A 24,369-nucleotide genomic window follows, 5' to 3' on the forward strand; every position below is an offset into this window, starting at 1 on the left:
ACAATTTACTTGTTAGCTCTGTAGGAGAGGTGACCAAGGTCGATAATAGCAGTACTTACTGCTAAATTATACTTGACTTGTATCTCCTTAAGAGAGCTTTCTAAGGTGGATAACTAACAGTACTTGACATTTAGTTAACCTAAAACAACCCTCTAACTTCACCCATGTATGAATAGTTGTAACATATGACAATCCTCTAACTTCACCCATGTATGAATAGTTGTAACATATGACAATCCTCTAACTTTACCCAGGTATGAATAGTTGTAACATATGATAATCCTCTAACTTTACCCATGCATGAATAGTTGTAACATATGACAATCCTCTAACTTCACCCATGTATGAATAGTTGTAACATATGACAATCCTCTAACTTTACCCAGGTATGAATAGTTGTAACATATGATAATCCTCTAACTTTACCCATGCATGAATAGTTGTAACATATGACAATCCTCTAACTTTACCCATGTATGAATAGTTGTAACATATGACAATCCTCTAACTTTACCCAAGTATGAATAGTTGTAACATATGACAATCCTCTAACTTTACCCAAGTATGAATAGTTGTAACATATGACAATCCTCTAACGTTACCCAAGTATGAATAGTTGTAACATATGACAATCCTTTACTTTTCTACTATTTATAGAGAGAGAACTAACACTAGTTAAAGTGTTGCTACAAACTTAACTCTATATGAGAACTTGGCGCCAGTTGATTGACGTGTGTTCCTCGGTTTCTACAAAAAACCTTTTCTCACCTTGTATGCTCCTTCGATCAGTTTAAACATTTCCTCTGTTCTTTCCATCCTGGTTTCTTACAAATAAAAGTTCACGACACACAGCATCACTTGTCCAAAACTCTCGGCTTCCTTATCACTCTTGCAACGTCTGCGACATGAGGCAGCAAGGCGGCACTACCAAATTCTTCCAGCGTGAAGTACATAAGATGATATGTCCCTGACGTCACGCCTCGCAAAACGACATGCACGCATTATCAGACAAGCCTGACGTTAGGAAATGTCTCGACACTGTTTTTAACGACAGAATAAAAATAACTTCTTCTAATGTTCCACATTCTAACCTGGAAGCTTTAAAATGAATGAACATAACTTTTACTTTACATGTGTAATAAGCAACTAAACTTTACATGTTTAAAAACAAACATTTCTGTCTTTGTCATCTTAAAGATCCTTAACCTAGAATATTAAAGGTCAAAATATAAACGATAATTACTATATTTGGATCATAAAAAAGACACTTCCAGTGGATTCTAATAGTTTGTTTAAAATATTTCACCTCAAAATACTCCTTTCAATATTTGTTTCATCAACATGATTATACCACTTCTACTTGAAATGATCTGTGTTCTGTGTGCATGTATCGCAACGTAAAAGAAAGTATACAAAACTCAAAATGTTCTGTGCGTGTGTGTGTCATAACGTAAAATAATGTATGCAAAACTCACAATGTTCTGTCTGTATACATCACAACATAACAAAAAGTACACAAAAGTTACAAGGTTCTGTCTGTGTTGCTAGGTATCATAATCTATCCCGAACGAGTCTCCTATTTATTATGTTACATATTAAGATTTCAAATTGCCGAAATTTGAATTTAGATGTTAATATGTATCAGATTTGTAATATTTGACAACAAGATTGATACACATAATTTTCTTTCTTAACACAAATATATTTTAATGTACAAACAACAATACAACTTATAATAACGGCTATTACAAATATTGGTTCATATACAAAAGTGTTACAAAGTTACAAACAATACTGAGCCTTCTATCTGGTCTGAAACTGAATATTTTATCGACGGTTCACAATGATCAAATTAATTCTGAGTTGATATTAGTACACTTCACTTAATGGGAAGTCAGCTAGCTTTTCTGATCGCACGTGAGTTCTTCACTGCTGAAGTTATACGATGTCTTCGTAGAATATTAACGTCTGAAGTTAAACGGTTAGTAATGTTCGAGACACATAAACTTTCCTGGTCAAATATTTGTGGTTTTCCAATTAATAAGCGTTTGTCATGGTTATAACTTCTGAGGTTTATAGTATACCAACTGCAGCAAACTAACAATATACATTGCCTTTCCACATGTGGGATGGCTACCTTTCAGGTGAGATTTTTGAAATTGTTCTTGTTAACAGTACTGATATTTACATACACTCGAGAATCTTCTAAACATTTAAGGAATGGGCGAGAATTTCACAACACACATTTAAAAGTATAAGTTATGTATATTTCTAAATATATATTTAAGTAAAAGAAATATCGATTTTAAAATATAAATACATACAATAGTAAATCCATTACAATGTGCACATTACAACTCAACAGGATGTATATAGAATCCACAATGTTTTCTTTCTGTGTATGTGTATATCAGAACACACAGAAGCATCCAGCAACCACAATATTTTGTGGGTATGTACATCACAGTGCCCTCCAGTCTGCAGACTTACAACGCTAGAATCTGGATTTCGATACCTGTAGTAGGCAGAGCACAGATATCCCATTGTGTAGCTTCGTGCTTAACTTCAAGCAAATACAAATACAAACAAAGTATATCACAACACAAGAAAAGTATACAGTAACTACAACGTTCTGTGTATGTACATCACAACACAACAAAAAGTATAATTTCTGAACTTCCAATAACATATATTTTTCTAAATCGTTTGTTCTGGGAAAAGTCTTTGTTATCACAAATTTGTTTTCAAAGAAAGGAAACTAATATTACTTGATTCACTTGTTCCTTGTGTGAGTGTACAGTGAGTGACTTTATAATTCAAGCTTGTTTTAGAGTGACAGAAAGAATCCATATCTTGTATATTCCCCAGATTAGTAAGAAAGTAATTTACAAACCAAATATTTTTTTTTTACGGTGGGAAGTCGGATCCCTTAAAAAACACGAACTGAGCTGTACGTAAAAATGAATTTTGTATAGGAGGTGCACTGATGTATAAAAAATTAGTTTAGATACCTGACACGTGTAAAGATGTACCTTGTAAAAATTAAAAACAGTTTATTACGGACTGATTTACACAACATAAACACAATTATCGGAAGTAGAAAACATAAAGACATGTTATTTTGTAGACTGGTGTCTATATATGCAACATATAACACCTGGAAAGATGTTTTATTTTATATTTATTGAGGACTGATGGACACACACATATATAAATATTGGGTTGAGGAATAATTCGTGAGCGTTTTTTCAAGTTAAACAAATATATTCATAAATGAAACGCTTTCGCAAAATATTTCATGTCATTTGGTAGATAATTTTTTGCTCTAATAGATGGTGTGTTTGATTTTCATATGTCTTTAATTTTTGCTTTCATTTTCAGCTCATTAAATGGACTGTCAAGTGGACAAAATCGAGCATTTTCGACACCATCTGCTTTTCGCATTTAATTTCTTGCAATTTTGTTTAAAACAATGCATACTATATACCTAGGTATTACATGAAATAAAGTATCAAAATAAATGTTTTGGGTGTAATGTGTTCATGCATTGAAGTATTGTATAGTCTTGCATGTAATGCTTGAATGAAATTATTTAAAAACGCTCACGAATTATTCCTCAACCTTATAGCTTTCAAAATATTAGTTACGATAGTTGTTAATAGGCGATTGATTGTTTGTTTTTTTGTTTGTTTGTTTTTTGGAATTTCGCACAAAGCTACTCGAGGGCTATCTGTGCTAGCCGTCCCTAATTTAGCAGTGTAAGACTAGAGGGAAGGCAGCTAGTCATCACCACCCACCGCCAACTCTTGGGCTACTCTTTTACCAACGAATAGTGGGATTGACCGTCACATTATAACGCCCCCACGGCTGGGAGGACGAGCATGTTTAGCGCGACTCGGGCGCGAACCCGCGACCCTCGGATTACGAGTCGCACGCCTTACGCGCTTGGTCATGCCAGGCCCAATAGGCGATTGAATCAGCTAATAAAACAATAATTAATTAAATATTACATTACCGTTATTGGTCCAGATTGTAAGCTTACTGTCAAAATGTAAAATGTCCATGGTAATAAGACCCAAGTGCGTTAGGGATATCAGACAACATCCAACACTGATGTTTATCTAGTCAACCGTCATGGAAAATTAAACAAAGTTACGAAGCTGACACCTACACCCACTACGTCTCAATTCCGACCATCTTTCACTGTCTACAGCCAGTTGTGAGTGGGCAGTTTCTCTCATATTTCTTAAATTAGAAACGAAACGAAAAGATGTGTGTGTGTGTTTTTCTTATACCAAGGGCACGTGTGTCTATTTGCTTCGCCTATCGAGGAAACTCGAACCCCTGACATTAGCATCGTGAGTAGAAAGATTGTTCCAGCGAAGACTACAAAAAATATTTTAAAAAACTGTTTGTTTGTTCTAAAGATCAGAAAATGTCTTTTTATGTATATTGTGGTCTGGTATGTATAATCTGATTTACATAACACCTGTAAAGATATATTTCATATTAATTACGCAATGCTGTATACGTGTATTTGAGCTCCTTAAAAGCCATACTTTACAGAAAATACAGATTGGTTTACATTTAGAGAAAATCATTATGTAAATTAAACATTACAGGGACAAATACACGTGATATATATTAGTTATAGGTTTGCCAAGTTTCTTTATTAGTTGTAGGTGTGTCAACATTCTTTATTAGTTATAGATGTGTCCACTTTCTTCATTATTTATAAGTGTGTACAGTTTCTTTATTAGTTATAGGTGTTTACAGATTCTTTATTAGTTATAGGAGTGTGAAGTTACTTTATTAGTTATAGGAGTGTGCAGTTACTTTATTAGTTATAGGAGTGTGCAGTTACTTTATTAGTTATAGGAGTGTGCAGTTACTTTCTTAGTTATAGGTGTGTCAACTTTATTAGTTACAAATGTGTCCAGTTTCTTTATCAGTTATAGGTGTGTCCAGTTTCTTCATTAGTGATAGGTGTTTACAGTTCCTTTATTAGTTATAGGAGTGTGGAGTTACTTTCTTAGTTATAGTGTGTCAACTTTATTAGTTACAAATGTGTCCAGTTTCTATATCAAATATAGATGTGTGTACAGTTTCTATATTACTTGTAAGTGTGTACAGTTTCTTCATTAGTTACAGGTGTATCCAGTTACTTCATTAGTTACAGGTGTGTACAGTTTCTTCATTAGTTAGAGGTGTGTCCAGTTTCTTCATTAGTCATAGGTGTTTACAGTTCCTTTATTAGTAATAGGTGTGTCCAGTTTCATTATTAGTTATAGGTGTGTGTCCAGTTTCTTTATTAGTTATAGGTGTGTTAACAGTTTCTTTATTGGTTATAGGTATGTACAGTTTCTTTATTACTTATAGGTGTGTCAAATTTCTTACTTAGTTATAAGTGCATCGATGCTTCTTATTAATTATAGGTGTGTACAGTTTATTTATTAGTTATAGGTGTGTCCACTTAATTTATTAATTATAGGTGTGTCCAGTTTCTTTATTAGTTATAGGTGTGCATAAAGTTTCTTCATTAGTTATAGATGTGTGTACAGTTTCTTTATTACTTATAGGTGTGTACAGTTTATTTATTAGTTATAGGTGTGTCCAGTTTCTTGATTAGTTATAGGTGTGTGCAGTTTCATTATTAGTTATAGGTGTGTGTACAGTTCCTTTATTAGTTATAGGTGTATATAGTTTCTTTATTAGTTACAGGTGTGTCCAGTTTCTTTATTAATTATAGGTGAGTACAGTTACTTTAATAGTTATAGCTGTGTCAACTTCATTATGATTTATAGGTGTGTACAGTTCTTTATTGATTACAGGTGAGTCTAGTTTGTTTATTAGTTTCTGGTGTGTACACTATCTTTATTAGTTATTGGTGTGTCCACTTTAATTATTCGGTATACGTGTGTCCAGTTTCTTTTATAGTTTCATGTGTTTTGTTTCTTTATTAGTTATAGGTGTGCATATGGTTTCTTTATTAGTTATAGATGTGTGTACAGTTTCTTTATTAGTTATAGGTGTATATAGTTTCTTTATTAGTTACAGGTGTGCCCACTTTGTTTATTAGTTATATGTGGGTGTACAGTTACTTTATTAGTTATATGGTGTTTGTATAGTTTCTTTATCAGTTATAGGTGTGTGTATTGTTTCTTTATTACTTATAGGTGTGTCCACTTTGTTTATTCGTTATAGGTGTTTACAGTTTCTTTATTAGTTAGAGGTGTGTGTATGGTTTCTTTATTAGTTATAGATGGGTGTGCACTTTCTTTATTAATTACAGGTGAGTACAGTTTCTTTATCAGTTATAGGTGTGTCAACTTTCATTATTATTTAGAGGTGTGTACAGTTCTTTATTGATTACCGGTGTGTCCAGTTGCTTTATTAGTTATAGGTGAATTAACTTTCTTTATTAGTTATAGGTGTGTACACTTTATTTATCAGTTATAGGTGTGTCCAGTTTTTTTATTAGTTACAGGTGTGTACAGTTTCTTTATTAGTTAGAGGTGTGTCCAGTTTCTTTATTAGTTATAGGTGTGTTTATAGTTTCTTTATTAGTTATATGTGTTTACAATTTTTTCATTAGTTATAGGTGTGTGTATAGTTTCTTTATTAGTTATATGCGTGTTTGTAGTTTCTTTATTAGTTATAGGTGTGTGTACAGTTTTTTATTACTATAGATGTGCATATAGTTTCTTTGTTAGTTAAAATTGTGTGTACAGTGTCTTTATTAGTCATAGGTGTGTGTATAGTTTCTTTATTAGTTACAGGTGTGTCCAGTTTCTTTATTAATTATAGGTGAGTACAGTTACTTTATTACTTATAGCTGTGTCAAATTTCATTATCATTTATAGGTGTGTACAGTTCCTTATTGAATACAGGTGAGTTCAGTTTGTTTATTAGTTATTTGTGTGTGAACTTTTATTATTATTTATAGGTGTTTACAGTTTTTTATTGATTACCGGTGAGTCCAGTTTCTTTATTAGTTATAGGTGTATCAACTTTCTTTATTAGTAAAAGGTGTATTAACTTTATTTATTAGTCATAGGTGTGTCCACTTTATTTATCAGTTATAGGTGTATGGTTTTTTATTAGTTATAGGTGTGTGTATAGTTTTGTATTAGTTACAGATGTGTTTATAGTTTCTTTAGTAGTTACAGGTGTGTCCAGTTATTTATTAATTATAGTTGAGTACAGTTACTTTATTAGTTATAGCTGTGTGAACTTTCATTATGATTTATAGGTGTGTACAGTTCTTCATTAATTACAGGTGAGTGCAGTCTTTTTATTAGTTATTGGTGTGTCCACTTTAATTATTCGCTATAGGTGTGTCCAGTTTCTTTTATAGTTTCATTTGTTTTGTTTCTTTATTAGTTATAGGTGTGTATATAGTTTCTTTATTAGTTATAGATGTGTGTACAGTTTCTTTATTAGTTTTAGATGTGTGTACAGTTCCTTTATTAGTTGTAGGTTTGTCCAATTTTTTATTAGGTATAGGTGTTTACAGTTTCTTTATTAGTTATAAGTGTGTCCAGTTTCATTATTAGTTATAAGTGTATGTAAAGTTTCTTTATTACTCATACATGAGTGTACAGTTTCTTTATTAGTTATAGGTGCATCCTCTTTATTTATTAGCTATAGGTGTGACCACTTTGTTTATTAGTTACAGGTGAGATAAGTTTCTTTATTAGTTATAGGTATGAATATAGTTTCTTTATTAGTTAAAATTGTGTGTACAGTTTCTTTATTAGTCATAGGTGAGTGTATAGTTTCTTTATTAGTTATAGATGTGTGTACAGTTTCTTTATCAGTTATAGATGTGTGTACAGTTTCTTTATTAGTTATAGGTGTGTGTACAGTTCCTTTATTAGTTATAGGTGTGTTTATAGTTTCTTTATTAGTTATAGGTGTTTTCAATTTTTTCATTTGTTATAGGTGTGTGTGTCGTTTCTTTATTAGTTATATGAGTGTGTACAGTTTTTTATTAGTTATAGGTGTGTGTATAGTTTTTTATTAGTTATAGATGTGTGTACAGTTTCTTTATTAGTTATACGTGTGTGTATAGATTCTTTATTAGTTACAGGTGTGTACAGTTTCTTTATTAGTTACAGGTGTGTCCAGTTTCTTTATTACTTATAGGTGTTTACAATTTTTTCATTTGTTATAGGTGTGTGTGTCGTTTCTTTATTAGTTATATGAGTGTGTACAGTTTTTTATTAGTTATAGGTGTGTGTATAGTTTATTATTAGTTATAGATGTGTGTACAGTTTCTTTATTAGTTATACGTGTATGTATAGATTCTTTATTAGTTACAGGTGTGTCCAGTTTTTTTATTAATTATAGGTGAGTACAGTTACTCTATTAGTTATAGCTGTGTCAAATTTCATAATCATTTATAGGTGTGTACAGTTCTTTATTGATTACAGGTGAGTGCCGTATCTTTATTAGTTTTTGGTGTGTACACTCTCTTGATTAGTTTTTGGTGTGTACACTCTCTTGATTAGTTATTGCTGTGTCCAATTTAATTATTTGCTATAGGTGTGTCCGGTTTCTTTTATAGTTACAGGTATGTGAAATTTCTTTATTAGTTATAGGTGTGCATATAGTTTCTTTGTTAGTTATAGATGTGTGTACAGTTACATTATTAGTTATATGGTGTGTGTATAGTTTCTTTATTAGTTATAGGTGTGTGTATAGTTTCTTTATTAGTTATAGGTGTGTGTACAGTTTCTTCATTAGATATAGGTGTGTGTAGAGTTTTTTATTAGTGATAGGTGTGTGTGTAGTTTTTTATTAGTTACAGATGTGTGTATAGTTTCTTTATTAGTTACAGGTGTGTCCAGTTATTTATTAATTATAGGTGAGTACAGTTACTTTATTAGTTATAGCTGTGTCAACTTTCATTATGATTTATAGGTTTGTACAGTTCTTTATTGATTACCAGTGAGTCCAGTTGCTTTATTAGTTATAGGTGTGTTCACTTTGTTTATTAGTTATAGGTGTGTCCAGTTTCTTTATTAATTATAGGTGTGTGTATTGTTTCTTTATTAGTTATAGGTGTGTCCACTTTGTTTATTAGTTATAGGTGTGTCCAGTTTCATTATTCGTTAGAGGTGTGTGTATAGTTTTTTATTAGTTATAGGTGTGTCCACTTTCTTTATTAGTTATAGGTGTGTGTACACTTCCTTTATTAGTTATAGGTGTGTATATTTGCGTTATTAGTTACAGGTGTGCCCACTTTATTTATTAGATAAATGTTTTTACAGTTTCTTTATCAGTTATAGGTGTATCTAGTTTTCTTAATAGTTATAGTTGTGTGTACAGTTTCTTTATTACTTATAAGTGTGTGTACAGTTTCTTTATTAGTTTTAGGTGTGTGTACAGTTTCTTCATTAGTTAGAGGTGTGTATACAGTTTCTTTATTTGTTATAAGCGTGTGTCCAGTTTCTTTATTAGTTAGAGGTGTGTGCAGTTTCTTTATTAATTACAGGTGAGTACAGTTTGTTTATTAGTTATTGGTGTGTCAACTTTTATTATTATTTATAGGTGTTTACAGTTTTTTATTGATTACTGGTGAGTCCAGTTTCTTTATTATTTATAGGTGTATCAACATTCTTTATTAGTTATCGGTGTATTAACTTTCTTTATCAGTTATAGGTGTGTCCAGTTTCTTTATTCGTTACAGGTGTGTACAGTTTCTTTATTAGTTACAGGTGTGTCCAGTTTCTATATTAGTTATAGGTGTTTACGATTTTTTCATTTCTTATAGGTGTGTGTGTTGTTTCTTTATTAGTTATAGGTGTGTGTATAGTTTTTTATTAGTTACAGATGTGTTTATAGTTTCTTTAGTAGTTACAGGTGTGTCCAGTTATTTATTAATTATAGGTGAGTACAGTTACTTTATTAGTTATAGCTGTGTCAACTTTCATTATGATTTATAGCTGTGTACAGTTCTTTTTGATTACAGGTGAGTGCAGTCTCTTTTTTTAGTTTTTGGTGTGTACACTCTCTTTATTAGTTATTGATGTGTCCACTTTTATTATTCACTATAGGTGTGTTGTGTTTTTTTTATAGTTTCATGTGTTTTGTTTCTTTATTAGTTATAGGTATGCATATAGTTTCTTTATTAGTTATAGGTATCAATATAGTTTCTTTATTAGTTATAGGTGTGTGTACAGTTCCTTTATTAGTTATAGGTGTGTTTATAGTTTTTTATTAGTTATAGGTGTTTTCAATTTTTTCATTTGTTATAGGTGTGTGTTTAGTTTCTTTATAAGTTATATGTGTGTGTACACTTTTTTATTAGTTATAGGTGTGTGTATAGTTTTTTATTAGTTATAGATGTGTGTACAGTTTTTTATTAGTTATACATGTGTGTATAGATTCTTTATTAGTTAGATGTGTGTGCAGTTTCTTTATTAATTATAGGTGAGTACAGTTACTCTATTAGTTATAGCTGTGTCAAATTCCATAATCATTTATAGGTGTGTACAGTTCTTTATTGATTACAGGTGAGTGCAGTATCTTTATTAGTTTTTGGTGTGTACACTCTCTTGATTAGTTATTGGTGTGTCCAATTTAATTATTCGCTATAGGTGTGTCTGGTTTCTTTTATAGTTACAGGTGTGTGAAATTTCTTTATTAGTTATAGGTGTGCATATAGTTTCTTTGTTAGTTATAGATCCGTGTACAGTTTCTGTATTAGTTATAGATGTGTGTACAGCTTCTTTATTAGTTATAGGTGTGTGTACAGTTCCTTTATTAGTTATAGGTGTATATAGTTACTTTATTAGTTATAGGTGTGTCCACTTTGTTTATTAGTTATATGTGTGTGTACAGTTACATTATTAGTTATATGGTGAGTGTATAGTTTATTTATTAGTTACAGATGTGTGTATAGTTTCTTTATTAGTTACAGGTGTGTCCAGTTATTTATTAATTATAGGTGAGTACAGTTACTTTATTAGTTTTAGCTGTGTCAACTTTCATTATGATTTATAGGTGTCTACAGTTCTTTATTGATTACCGGTGAGTCCAGTTGCTTTATTAGTTATAGGTGTAATAACTTTCTTTATTAGTTATAGGTGTGTCCACTTTATTTATCAGTTATAGGTGTGTCCAGTTTCTTTATTAATTATAGGTTTGTGTATTGTTTCTTTATTAGTCATAGGTGTGTCCACTTTGTTTATTAGTTATAAGTGTGTCCAGTTTCATTATTCGTTAGAGGTGTGTGTATAGTTTTTTATTAGTTATAGGTGTGTGTATAGTTTCTTTATTAGTTATAGATGTGTGTACAGTTTCTTTATTAGTTATACGTGTTTACAGTTTCTTGATTAGTTATAGGTGTGTCCAGTTTCTTTATTAGTTATAGGTGTGTGTACACTTCCTTTATTAGTTATAGGTGTGTGTAGTTGCGTTATTAGTTACAGGTGTGCCCACTTTATTTATTAGATATATGTTTTTACAGTTTCTTTATCAGCTATAGGTGTATCTAGTTTTATCAATAGTTATAGTTGTGTGTACATTTTGTTTATTAGTTAAAGGTGTGTATACAGTTTCTTTATTTGTTATAAGCATGTGTCCAGTTTCTTTATTAGTTAGAGGTGTGTGCAGTTTCTTTATTAATTACAGGTGAATACAGTTTGTTTATTAGTTATTGGTGTTTACAGTTTTTTATTGATTACAGGTGAGTCCAGTTTCTTTATTATTTATAGGTGTATCAACATTCTTTATTAGTTATAGGTGTATTAACTTTCTTTATTAGTTATAGGTGTGTCCATTTTATTTATCAGTTATAGGTCTGTCCAGTTTCTTTGTTCGTTACAGGTGTGTACAGTTACTTTATTAGTTATAGCTGTGTCAACTTCATTATGATTTATAGGTGTGTACAGTTCTTTATTGATTACAGGTGATTCCAGTGTGTTTATTAGTTTCTTGTGTGTTAGCTATCTTTATTAGTTATTGGTGTGTCCACTTTAATTATTCGTTATAGGTGTGTCCAGTTTCTTTTATAGTTTCATGTGTTTTGTTTCTTCATCAGTTATAGGTGTGCATATAGTTTCTTTATTAGTTATAGATGTGTGTACAGTTTCTTTATTAGTTATAGATGTGTGTACAGTTTCTTTATTAGTTATAGGTGTGTGTACAGTTCCTTTATTAGTTATAGGTGCATATAGTTTCTTTATTAGTTATTGATGTGAAAACAGTTTCTTTATTAGTTATAGGTGTGTGTGTATAGTTTCTTCATTAGTTATAGGTGTGTGTATAGTTTCTTTATTAGTTATAGGTGTGTGTGTATAGTTTCTTTATTAGTTATAGGTGTGTGTATAGTTTCTTTATTAGTTATAGGTGTGTGTGTATAGTTTCTTTATTAGTTATACGTGTTTCCAGTTTCATTATTAGTTAGAGGTGTGTGTATAGTATCTTTATTAGTTATAGATGGGTGTGCACTTTCTTTATTAATTACAGGTGAGTACAGTTTGTTTATTAGTTATAGGTGTGTCAACTTTGATTATTATTTATAGGTGTGTACAGTTCTTTATTGATTACCGGTGAGTCCAGTTTCTTTATTAGTTATAGGTGTGTCCACTTTATTTATCAGTTATAGGTGTGTATAGTTTCTTTATTAGTTACAGGTGTGTCCAGTTTATTTATTAGTTACAGGTGTGCATATAGTTTCTTTATTAGTTATTGATGTGAAAACAGTTTCTTTATTAGTTATAGGTGTGTGTGTATAGTTTCTTCATTAGTTATAGGTGTGTGTATAGTTTCTTTATTAGTTATAGGTGTGTGTGTATAGTTTCTTTATTAGTTATAGGTGTGTGTATAGTTTCTTTATTAGTTATAGGTGTGTGTGTATAGTTTCTTTATTAGTTATAGGTGTGTGTATAGTTTCTTTATTAGTTATAGGTGTGTGTATAGTTTCTTTATTAGTTATAGGTGTGTGTATAGTTTCTTTATTAGTTATAGGTGTGTGTGTATAGTTTCTTTATTAGTTATACGTGTTTCCAGTTTCATTATTAGTTAGAGGTGTGTGTATAGTATCTTTATTAGTTATAGATGGGTGTGCACTTTCTTTATAAATTACAGGTGAGTACAGTTTGTTTATTAGTTATAGGTGTGTCAACTTTGATTATTATTTATAGGTGTGTACAGTTCTTTATTGATTACCGGTGAGTCCAGTTTCTTTATTAGTTATAGGTGTGTCCACTTTATTTATCAGTTATAGGTGTGTCCAGTTTCTTTATTATTTATAGGTGTGTGTGTATAGTTTATTCATTAGTTATAGGTGTGTGTACAGTTTCTTTATTAGTTACAGGTGTGTCCAGTTTCTTTATTAATTAGAGGTGTGCATATAGTTTCTTTATTAGTTATAGGTGAGTACAGTTTGTTTATTAGTTATAGGTGTGTCAACTTTGATTATTATTTATAGGTGTGTACAGTTCTTTATTGATTACCGGTGAGTCCAGTTTCTTTTTTAGTTATAGATGTGTGTAGTTTTATTATTTGTTATAAGTGTGCCAGTTTCATTATTAGTTACAGGTGTGTACAGTTTCTTTATTAGTTACAGGTGTGTACAGTTTCTTTATTCGTTAGAGGTGTGTCCAGTTTCTTTATTAGTTATATGTGTTTGTATAGTTTGTTTTATTAGTTATAGATGTGCATATAATTTCTTTATTATTTATAGATTTGTGTATTTGTGTTATAGAGGTGTGTGTAGTTTCTTCATTAGTTATAGGTGTGCGTATAATTTCTTTATTAGTTATAGGTGTTTACAATTTCTTTATTAGTTATACGTGTTTCCAGTTTCATTATTAGTTTGAGGTGTGTGTATAGTATCTTTATTAGTTATAGATGGGTGTGCACTTTCTTTACTAATTACAGGTGAGTACAGTTTGTTTATTAGTTATAGGTGTGTCAACTTTCATTATTATTTATAGGTGTGTACAGTTCTTTATTAGTTATAGGTGTGTCCACTTTATTTATCAGTTATAGGTGTGTCCAGTTTCTTTATTAGTTATAGGTGTGTGTGTATAGTTTCTTCATTAGTTATAGGTGTGTGTACAGTTTCTTTATTAGTTATAGGTGTGTGTACAGTTCCTTTATTAGTTATAGGTGTATATAGTTTCTTTATTAGTTACAGGTGTGTCGACTTTGTTTATTAGTTATATGTGTGTGTACAGTTACATTATTAGTTATATGATGTGTGTATAGTTTCTTTATTAGTTATAGGTGTGTGTATAGTTTCTTTATTAGTTATAGGTGTGTGTACAGTTTCTTCATTAGTTATAGGTGTGTGTGTAGTTTCTTTATTTGTTATAGGTGTGTGTATTGTTTCTTTATTAGTTATAGGTGTTTCCACTTTGTTTATTAGTTATAGGTGTGTCCAGTTTCATTATTAGTTATAGGTGTGTGTAGTTTCATTATTAGTTATAGGTGTGTGTATAATTTTTTTATTAGTTATAGGTGTATGTATAGTTTCTTTATTAGTTATAGCTGTGTGTACAGTTTCTTCATTAGTTAGAGGTGTGTATACAGTTTCTTTATTTGTTATAGGCGTGTGTCCAGTTTCTTTATTAATTACAGGTGAGTACAGTTTGTTTATTAGTTATAGGTGTGTCAACTTTCATTATTATTTATAGGTGTATACAGTTCTTTATTGATTACCCGTGAGTCTAGTTTCTTCATTAGTTGTAGGTGTTAACTTTCTTTATTAGTTTTAGGTGTGTTCACTTTATTTATTAGTTATAGGTGTGTCCAGTTTCTTTATTAGTTAAAATTGTGTGTACAGTTTGTTTATTAGTTAAAATTGTATGTACAGTTTCTTTATTAGTTAAAATTGTGTGTTCAGTTTCTTTATTAGTTAAAATTGTGTGTACAGTTTGTTTATTAGTTAAAATTGTATGTACAGTTTCTTTATTAGTGAAAATTGTGTGTACAGTTTCTTTGTTAGTTAAAATTGTGTGTACAGTTTCTTTATTAGTTATAGCTGTGTACAATTTGTTTCCCATCACATTCACTTAAATGTTGATTATGTACATGCTTCGTGAAAAAGCTGTAGCCTTATTTGTGGCTGTTTCGTGTGTCTTTGGAAATTTTATAAGGTTCCAACGAAGTGTATAACCATAGGAACCATAGCGGAATATGGTCATTTGGCTTTGTGCCAAAACTGTGAGCTCCGCTGTGAGACTGAATATAAAAAATAAAATAAAAACGTCGAAAGTAAAAGAAACTGTTTAAAACTCGCACATCCAGAAAGAGAGTAAATATGAGGAAAGATTGGTCTTGTCTTTATCTTCTGAAAGTTTTACGATCTGTATGTAAAATACTCTAGGAAACAAAATAAATAAATCTTTTTAGATCATAGGGAACGCTTTTTACCCTTTTTAAAAATGTTTCTTTAACCCTAAGCATGAAAAAAAGAGTGAAAATGAATAATTCGTTTCTGGTTTTCAAAATACATTACTCAAAACATTCTTATCTTCGAAATCCTTTATCCGGGTCAAGACAAGTAACTGTTCTTGAAACGATGCATATTATTTGAGGTTAAAAAGCTGACACGTAAAGTAATCTAAACCCTTATGTATAGAAGTGTAACACACTAATTTTACTAACTTGTACAGTGTTATATGTTATATAATGTAGAATATATATGCATACATGTATTATTCAGTTTTGTGACTTATAAAATCGTGTTCAACCAGCACCTATTTCATTTCAAGGGAAACACGAAGGCTAATCACAATATGAATCATATCAGAAACTAAACACCTTGGTAAACACGTATTATGCGCGACACCTTAACAACAACAAACCATGTTACATTGTTAAGACAGGATTTGCTGTATTTGATTTACTAATAATATTAACTGACAGTAGTGGGTGTGACAGTATTTTTCATTATGTCCTGTTTCCTTAACATAATGCATCTTGTGGAGATGAAACCAATTCTAGTTGTTGTGAAGCCCGAAACTTCACAATGGGCTGTCTGTGCTCTGCCCACCACAAGCATCGAAACCTGATTTTTATCGTCATAACTCTACAAACTTGCCACTGAACATGGGGAAGTGAAAACGATCTTACGTTATTGAAATTATAACACTAAGATGCGCGTATTATTTTACTTTGGCGAAAGGAGAATAGGTACGACACTAAACACGCCCATTAATATGTGTAAATACAGAAATTACAAAAAAAAAGAGAAATTATTGTTGATGGTACTCTATTGTTACATAAACAATAGTAATGGGAATTGTAACTTTGGAGAGAGCTTGGTATTTCAAGTGTTAATCGTTATACTTTAGCTGACGTAGGCCTAGTGCCAAAACTGTATGACTTATATTTGAAAAATCCTTAGTTCAAAGAACACATTCACATGCCTTCTCGAAGAAAATAAAACATACAATGTTGAACAACATAGCAGCTAAGTCTGAGTCTATTTTGAGGTATTGTCACGTTTTTTTTGTTGTTTTTTTTGCACTTTTATCGTGTTATTCCACTTCCGTTTTTTTATTCACAGTGCAAAGAACCTCTGTTACATGCTCGTATTTTACGCTGGCTTTTAGCTTATTTAGTTACATCTGGTAACAGTGAATTAAACTTTATGTTATTAGTGTACATTCTATGTGGCCATTGATTGTCCACAGCGGTATCTTGTAATAGCGAAAAACATTTTTCCTATATATATGTATATATTTTACAATCGGTATCCTAGTCACGTCTAGTAGCACTGAATATATTTAAACCTTTTTTCTCTTTTTGGTATCTAGATGTTTTATTGGAATTTGGGAATAACTAAACAGTTTTGTGTATATTGTAAATTATATTAACATACACTTATAAAATTAGAAAGTAATGAAGATAGTTCTACGTGCATATATTATAATGCGTTATATTCTCATACGCTTACAAAATATAATGAAATAAACTTCCTTCACGTTTAGCTATTAGATAAATATCAAACTCCACAAAAACATCTGACATGTAAATTTTATTATTAGAAGCATTATTTCAAGATAATTACAAACTAAAATGAACCGCTTAAGAAGACAGAGAGTTTAGTACACTTTCCTTAAAGGTGTATGAAATGAAAAACAGTTTTTAGACACTGACATAGTTATATTACAAATTACATTACTTAAAACTTAATCAGAATATTGAAAATATAACACATTTCTGACGTTATTTGATTACATTTAGATATTTCTTACGTTCGTTATTTCACTTTACACGTGCCGTAAGTGAATGATCGTAGTTTCCTTTTCTTTTTCTTTTTTAGCCAAACTATTTTTATTCTTTCCAGAAAACGTTTCATGTTGGCAATGTTTTTTATGGCATTCATGTCAATTGTATAAAATTTATTAAGAATAGTTTCATTTGTTCTGAATTTTGCGCATGGCTACTAGACGTCTGTTTGCTCTAGTCGTCCCTAATTTAAAGTAGAGTAGAAAGAAGGCACTCATTTAACAACACACACCGTCAACTCTTGGGTTACTTTTTCACCAACAAAAAGCGGGATTGACCGTTCATTATTATGTCTTCATGGCTGAAAGGATGAACGTCTTCGGTGACGGGGATTGTACTCAGATTTCAAATCGAGCGTCCTGACTAATATAACATGCCAGACTTTATTTATAAAAGTGATCCGTGATTCCAGTATAAAACTTTTATAAGAAATTATAGTGCTGTATGAATGCACAGAATCAGAAAGACAGGAAGGAAGAGCAGACAGTTTTTACCATATCCCAGTGGGGTAAGACAGATATACATAGGTGACCAAGCAAGCGTAAGTCAGTTGAAATTCAATCAAGAAAAAATTAGTTAGTGAAAGAAAACCTTTAACTTGATTGCTAGTGAATAGCCGTAACAGGTGACTTCTATAGTGTGTTTCACAACTGTATTGCAACAACGGAGATAGAAAAATAACGTGTCTTGTCAATTTGATTCTAAACTAACTAAATCAGCCTGTGCATAGTTTTGGCTAAAAAATAAGACAGATAGTTATTTAAAGCACTGAATACAACTCTGGTAACCAATAAAATTAGTCAGAAAAAGTAAAGTACATGATTATTAATTTAACTGTAACAGGTAATATTGTAAAGTGAGTTTATGAGAATAATTTGTCTTGTAGAGAGTGTTATAAAGTAATAGAACCCATCTGCATAGATTTGGACGAAAAGGATACAATTATTCAAGGTTCAAGATACAAATGTGATAACCCATGGAATAACGTAAGTGAATCTGTCGCAAATTATAAAGCAAGAAACAGAGACAGGAAAAATATTTTTTCTTCTCAATTGTAGTCTGAAGTAATTTCATCATTCTGCGTGGACTTTTGACAGTTATATAAAGCTTTAGATACAGCTTTGGTAAACACTAGCGAAATGCGTTTGTGCATACATTGGATTTGTTTTGAATACATTATTTTAAAACAAGTGGATTTGGTGCTGTCCGTTTATTGTTGAAATTTATCGCCAACGAGTCACAAACACCTACTATAGAGGAATTACAGCCCACTTATGTACATAAAACTCTGACATCCCTTTCATTTCAATCTTAACAAACGAAACAAAACAAACAATAAACGAAATGATAAATGGTCAGATTGCCTGTTTGACCCTAATTTGGACCTGTTACCTCAATGGAGCTAATTCCCATGTAAGTTGCCATACTGAAACCAAAACTGATAAGTAGAACCAAAAAAGTCAAAACTTTAGTATAACCATCTTGCACCTTAACACCATATACACTACATGGTCAAAATTATGTGGACACCTCTTCTAATTAGTGGATTCGGCTAGTTCAGCCACATCCATTGCTAACAGGTGCATAAAATCAAGCATATAGTCATGCAATATCCATAGACAAACGCTAGCAGTAGAATGGGTCCTACTAAAGGGCTCAGTGACTTTCAACGTAGCACTGTCATAGGATGCCTCCTTTCCAACAAGTCAGTTCGTCAAATTTCTGCCCTACTAGAGCTGCCCTAGTCAACTGTAAGTAAGTGCTGTTAGGTATGCCACACAAGCTCACAGAATGGGACCACTGAGAGCTGAAGCGCGTAAAAATCGTCTATCTACAGTTGCAACACTCACTACCGGCTTACAAATTGCTTCTTGAAGCAACGTCAGTACAAGAACTGTTCATCAGGAGTTTCATGAAATGGGTTTTTATGGCCGAGCAGCTGCACACAAGCTTAAGATCACCATGCACAATGCCAAGCATCAGCTGGAGTAGTGTAGAGCACACCACCATTGGACTCTGGAGCAATAGAAACGCGTTTTCTGGAGTGATGAATCACGCTTCACTATCTCGCAGTCTGAAGGATGAATGTGGGTTTGGCAGATGCCAGGAGAACTCTACCTGCCTGCATGCATTGTGCCAACTGTGAAATTTTGTGGAGGAGGAATAATTTTTTGGGGCTGTTTTTCATGGTTTGGGCTAGGCTTTTTAGTTCCAGTGAAGGGAAATATTAATGCTACAGCATACAGTGCTATTCTAGAGAATTGTGTGCTTCCAACTTTGTGTCAACAGTTTGGATAGGGCCTTGGAGTGAGATGTTCAACAAGTACATATGGCTGTGATGGTCGAGTTTCCACATATTTTGGCCATGTAGTGTATGTTGGCCAAAGATAAAACAGAATTTAGCTTAATCACTCTACTACTACAATAATAAAACTGGTTTCAGCAGAGATATGCAGGTCACAAATGTTCTTTAGCGATGCATATTTGATTATTATGTCTTGCAAAAAAAAACAACAAAAAACTTTGTTTGTTTGTAGTAAAGTATTACTAAAGTATTAGTAAAGTAATACTTTTAGTATTATAACTCAGCATACTTACTTCTATGCCAACGGAGAACTTTTGCAGAAAAAAAAATTAAAGAATAATAATTGATGTCTTAATTTAAGTATTTTTGGTAATCCTTATGACACATAATGTATTTTAATTACAAAATCGCCAAAAAAAAAGTATGGTAGATTATAAAATGTGAAGGGTTTTAAACAACATTAAAAGCCGACATATTCGTTTATTAATGAGTATGGATTCTGGTGGTATTACATGAAAAATTAATGACCTTCGATGGAACTTTTTAAACTAGTGACGATCCTTTTGTTACATTTCATTTTTATAATGCCCAAGCTTTAAAAGAAGTGCAATGAGATAATTTAAAACTACATATATCGTTCAACTTTTTTATTCTGTTTATTTAAAACTACATATATCGTTCAACTTTTTTCTTCTGTTTATATCTGACGCAACTTAATTAGTTATTGGCGAAAACACATCACACCAAAAGCTCGTAAGTACAAAAGATATTTTAAATTAACGTTAAAAAAATTACCTAACCCCAAGATACTTGAACAATGCTGGCTGGAAAAATCAATGTTTTATCGGTGTTACCAGTCAAGAACAGATTTTTGCAGAGTTGGGTTTTATACAAAATATTTATTATTAACTTGCTTTAAAGTCACACGGAGATAAACAAACTATCAAAAAAAAAAAAAAAAGAAGTTAAACCTAGAATTCTGAGTAAGTAAAATGTGTAATAGTATACTTCACTAAATCATGTTTTACAGGGGCCATCATTTGATATTCATTAGTGTCTAGTATAAATATAGATACGTCGGTACGTGTTTGTTGAGTTAGCTCTTACTTGTCAATGATCATTAATATGATTTGACCTGTGTTATTTACATCTAAAATAACTTTATAGTTATTTTGTAATAGTGCTAATTTTAAGAGCTTGGAACGGTAATACTAGCATGCTAATAAAGTATGCTATGCTATCGACATACCTTCAACAGACGGGTGTATTTCCTGAATTTCTGTGCTTGAATTAACTAGTTAATATACTTTGAACAAGTAAACGGTCAAATAATGTACTTACAATAAATAAAAAATAAAGTAAATTATATAATATTATAATATTCAATAATATTTGTTATGTATAATATTAACTGAAAGATATGACAATATCCCCAGTGGCGCAATTGGTTAGCGCACGGTACTTATAAGACAGTACTTGTGAGTTATGCCGGGGTTGTGAGTTCGAGCCTCACCTGGGGAATTTACATTTTACCAAATTGTTTTTTGTCTTACTACCATTTTTTATTGTTACATTACTTTATTTGAATCATAAAATAAAAATTAAATAAAGTTTAATTATTACTACTAATAAATATTAGTGTAATAGCATATTCTCTACAAAATACATGAGTCGTAACAAACTAGTCACATTAAGTATTTCAAGACTGAAAAAATACAAGTAGATGCAACTATTACACCATTAATTTTTGCGTTGATATAACAATACGTATTATAAATTTGCTACTTTTAAATAATAAGTATTTAATGCAGAGAGCCCATTTTGTAGCTTTGCGCTGTGGGTAATAACTCCTGTTCGTTTCTTCGTGATTTTCTAAAAGTAAGTATTTCCAATAAGTTTTGATAAAAATGAAATAAAAACCCTATAGACTTTCGATTATAGGGTTTCTGTTTCATTCTTGTTCATTTCTGATGTTCGAGAATAGCGAAATACATGTGATGACGTTTAGTTTTCAGATTACAAAATTTACCAACTGTATTTCATAACATTTTCTCATACCAGATGGGCATTCTGTTTACTTGCACTTTCAACGAACTGACAGTTTACTTTAAGGAATATTTTAGACAGTTTACAGAAAAATGAACAAATATAAGAAATTAGCAATAAAGGTGTAGGTGGAAATTGTGAGAACCGTTAAGGCCCACTGGTTGTAATTTTCAATATTGTATTTATTTACCAGTTGACATGACTTAGCTTTTATTAAGTCTTTCTTATCGAGACACAACCTTTGCTGGTGATGATTAATTTGAAATCTAAAAGAGATGTCAGTAACTATACTAAAATGTGGAGTTTTTTACATGATAATTAGTATGTGTGTAATATTTAGTTATCGTATATTTGGAATATAAACTAATTCCAGGTAGAAAACTGTAGGCCATTTTAATTTACTATTTAGTTATATAAAGTATATAATCATAATATATTAATTGGATATCATTGTTCTTTTGGTATTTATATAACAAAACCGTTGATTAATAAATCAACTTCCAAGATAAAAATAAAACACAGATATTTATATATATTTCACGTTGATAGTAAGCGTTTGTAAGCCTCAAAACTCAATTTTCAAATAAATTTTGTATATTTAAAACATCGTTTTCCTTTATTTCTTTAACAATCTTGTCGAAATTGAGATATGAAAGTTTTTTGGGTTGTCCATAACCTTTAAGACAAACAGTTATACTTATTATGTTCACGATATAGTTGATTTCAAAACCTAAGGCATGTTTTTTGTTTGTTTTTTTTACATTTGTATTGTGTAAATTAACTTGGTAGCCACAAAAATAAAACAACCGTTGCGAGGTTTAGCTTCTCAATAATTTGGTTTTAATCTATTAAGACAAAACGCACTAGTTCTGTGCTTTTATATCGTATCGAGATCAAAATATACATAATAATAAATTATCGAATAATGCTTGAATAGCTTTAATTATGTCCTTTAATACATTATTTTTATGTCAGGCTTAACATCGACCTTCTAGTCTTGCACATGTATTAGGAACAAGTCCTCTCTAACTTTTCCTTGTCTAACATGTATGGAAACAGTTAATATGACATTTTTTAGTCATTGTGATTACCAAAATATTATGGGCATATTGCTCAAGCCCGTTACTGTAACCCTTCCCTTTGATGAGATTCTCTTTTTAAGTTTATTTTAAAAGTTGTTTGTGACTAGTTTTAAATGTTCTTTGCGGCTAACGGGCCTGTGTAAGTACAATTATACAAAGACAATTACACTTAGGGCTAAGATGGTTTTCTATTTATCCCATTAATAACACAGATTTATAATCTGCATTTGTAATCCTTCACAATGCATGTCCGACTTTTCCATATGTCGACTCCCGTTTGCTTCATCTAATGTGATGGAAAAAATGACTGAATTCAGCACTGTATTTCCCTTTGGAATGAATGTTTTTTTGATAATGACTCTACGTTTTCCATTTCTCCAACATACATCTTGTCACACTTACATTTTGTTCGCATAACTTTTGAGTTATTTTCTTACAAGACTTACACTGTTGTCTGTTTACATGTTATACTCTCTTCGATGTCTATTTATTATATTTGTATCGAATAATTAACAATTATTTAATCATCTTTGTACGTTACTTCCCTCATTTGTAGCTAAGGGTCTTGTTCTCGAGCCACGTACTACTTTTTCTTTTTCACCCCTTTTGTTCTACTAACAGTTATAGTAATAAAATAATTGTTAATTTTAAAACAACGTTTCTGTGTTTTGCTAATAAAATCATTTTAATCTAGTTAGTTTTTACCAATATTTTCTGTTTTACTTCTTGCATTAAGTAATACCCCTGAAATAACCACACTTATTTGCTTTTTTGTTGCCACCCATGGAACCGTAACATAACACACCGGCCTGTCTGCTATCTCCATCGAAAGGAATCGAATCCCTGACTTTAGCGTTGTACATCAGAACGCTTATCGTTGTCCCACCAGGAAACATAACTGATGTAATTAATAAAAGACAACTGAAAAAATAAAAAAACATCTATTGCCCATTCGCAAGTTTTTACGAGGAAAAGTACGCCATAAAAGATTTAAATCGTAATTACAAACTCGTCCACCGTCAAGATCATTTGTTTTGAATTTCGCGCAAAGGTACTCAAGGGCTATCTGGGTTAGCCGTCCCTAATTTAGCAGTGTAAGACTAGATGGAAGGCAGCTAGTCATCACCACCCCCCGCCAACTCTTGGACTACTCTTTTTACCATCGAATAGTGGAATTGAGCGTAACATTATAACGCCCCCATGGCTAAAAGGGCGAGCATGTTTGACGCGATGGGGATGCGAACCCGCGACCCTCAGATTACTAGTCGCACGCCTTAACACGCTTGGCCATGCCGGGCCTAGGGGAGAAAAAACTAAGGCACTTGAACTAATTTTAAAACTACCTGTACTATACTCAATACTGTGTTTATTACTGTTTTCCAGGTTTCAGTAAAATATTCGTAGCTATTTCCTTTCTGTAGCGGCTAGTAAAACTATAATCAATTATAATAACATAGAAGACTGACCATGCCATGCCCATACACCGTCAAAATGTGACGTATGTATAACTATTCAGATTTTGGTAGGCCTTGATTTTTGGCTGAATTATGTAAACAGTTTTTTAAAAGTAATTCAATATGCGAAACTTATTTTTAAATTGAAATATATGTTTCATGACTTGTCCAGAATACGATAAATAACCTCAAAGCTCCTTTTCCCGGAATGATTTTGTATTCGATTCGT

At 31.4% G+C, this 24,369-nt stretch overlaps 1 protein-coding gene and 1 non-coding gene across 2 annotated transcripts in view; one reads left to right on the forward strand and one right to left on the reverse strand.

The window, feature by feature from the left end:
• LOC143225450 (BAR/IMD domain-containing adapter protein 2-like) overlaps positions 1–20,919 on the reverse strand; it is a 51,580-nt gene extending 30,661 nt beyond the window's left edge. Inside the window, exons 1-2 of the mRNA XM_076454894.1 lie at positions 20,808–20,919; positions 769–1,038 (exon numbers count right to left, since the gene is read on the reverse strand). Coding sequence (XP_076311009.1) covers positions 769–816 — 48 coding nt within the window. The 5' untranslated portion in view covers positions 817–1,038; positions 20,808–20,919. The remainder of the gene's footprint in view (positions 1–768; positions 1,039–20,807) is intronic.
• A 68-nt stretch (positions 20,920–20,987) lies between these two features.
• TRNAI-UAU (transfer RNA isoleucine (anticodon UAU)) lies at positions 20,988–21,079 on the forward strand. Its single transcript is given in 2 exon segments — positions 20,988–21,025; positions 21,044–21,079. It is a non-coding gene; the product is annotated as a tRNA-Ile (tRNA).
• The last annotated feature ends 3,290 nt before the right edge of the window (positions 21,080–24,369 follow it).

The sequence above is a fragment of the Tachypleus tridentatus genome, chromosome 9 (genome assembly GCF_004210375.1).
Source record: "Tachypleus tridentatus isolate NWPU-2018 chromosome 9, ASM421037v1, whole genome shotgun sequence".
Taxonomy (NCBI): Eukaryota; Metazoa; Arthropoda; class Merostomata; order Xiphosura; family Limulidae; genus Tachypleus; species Tachypleus tridentatus.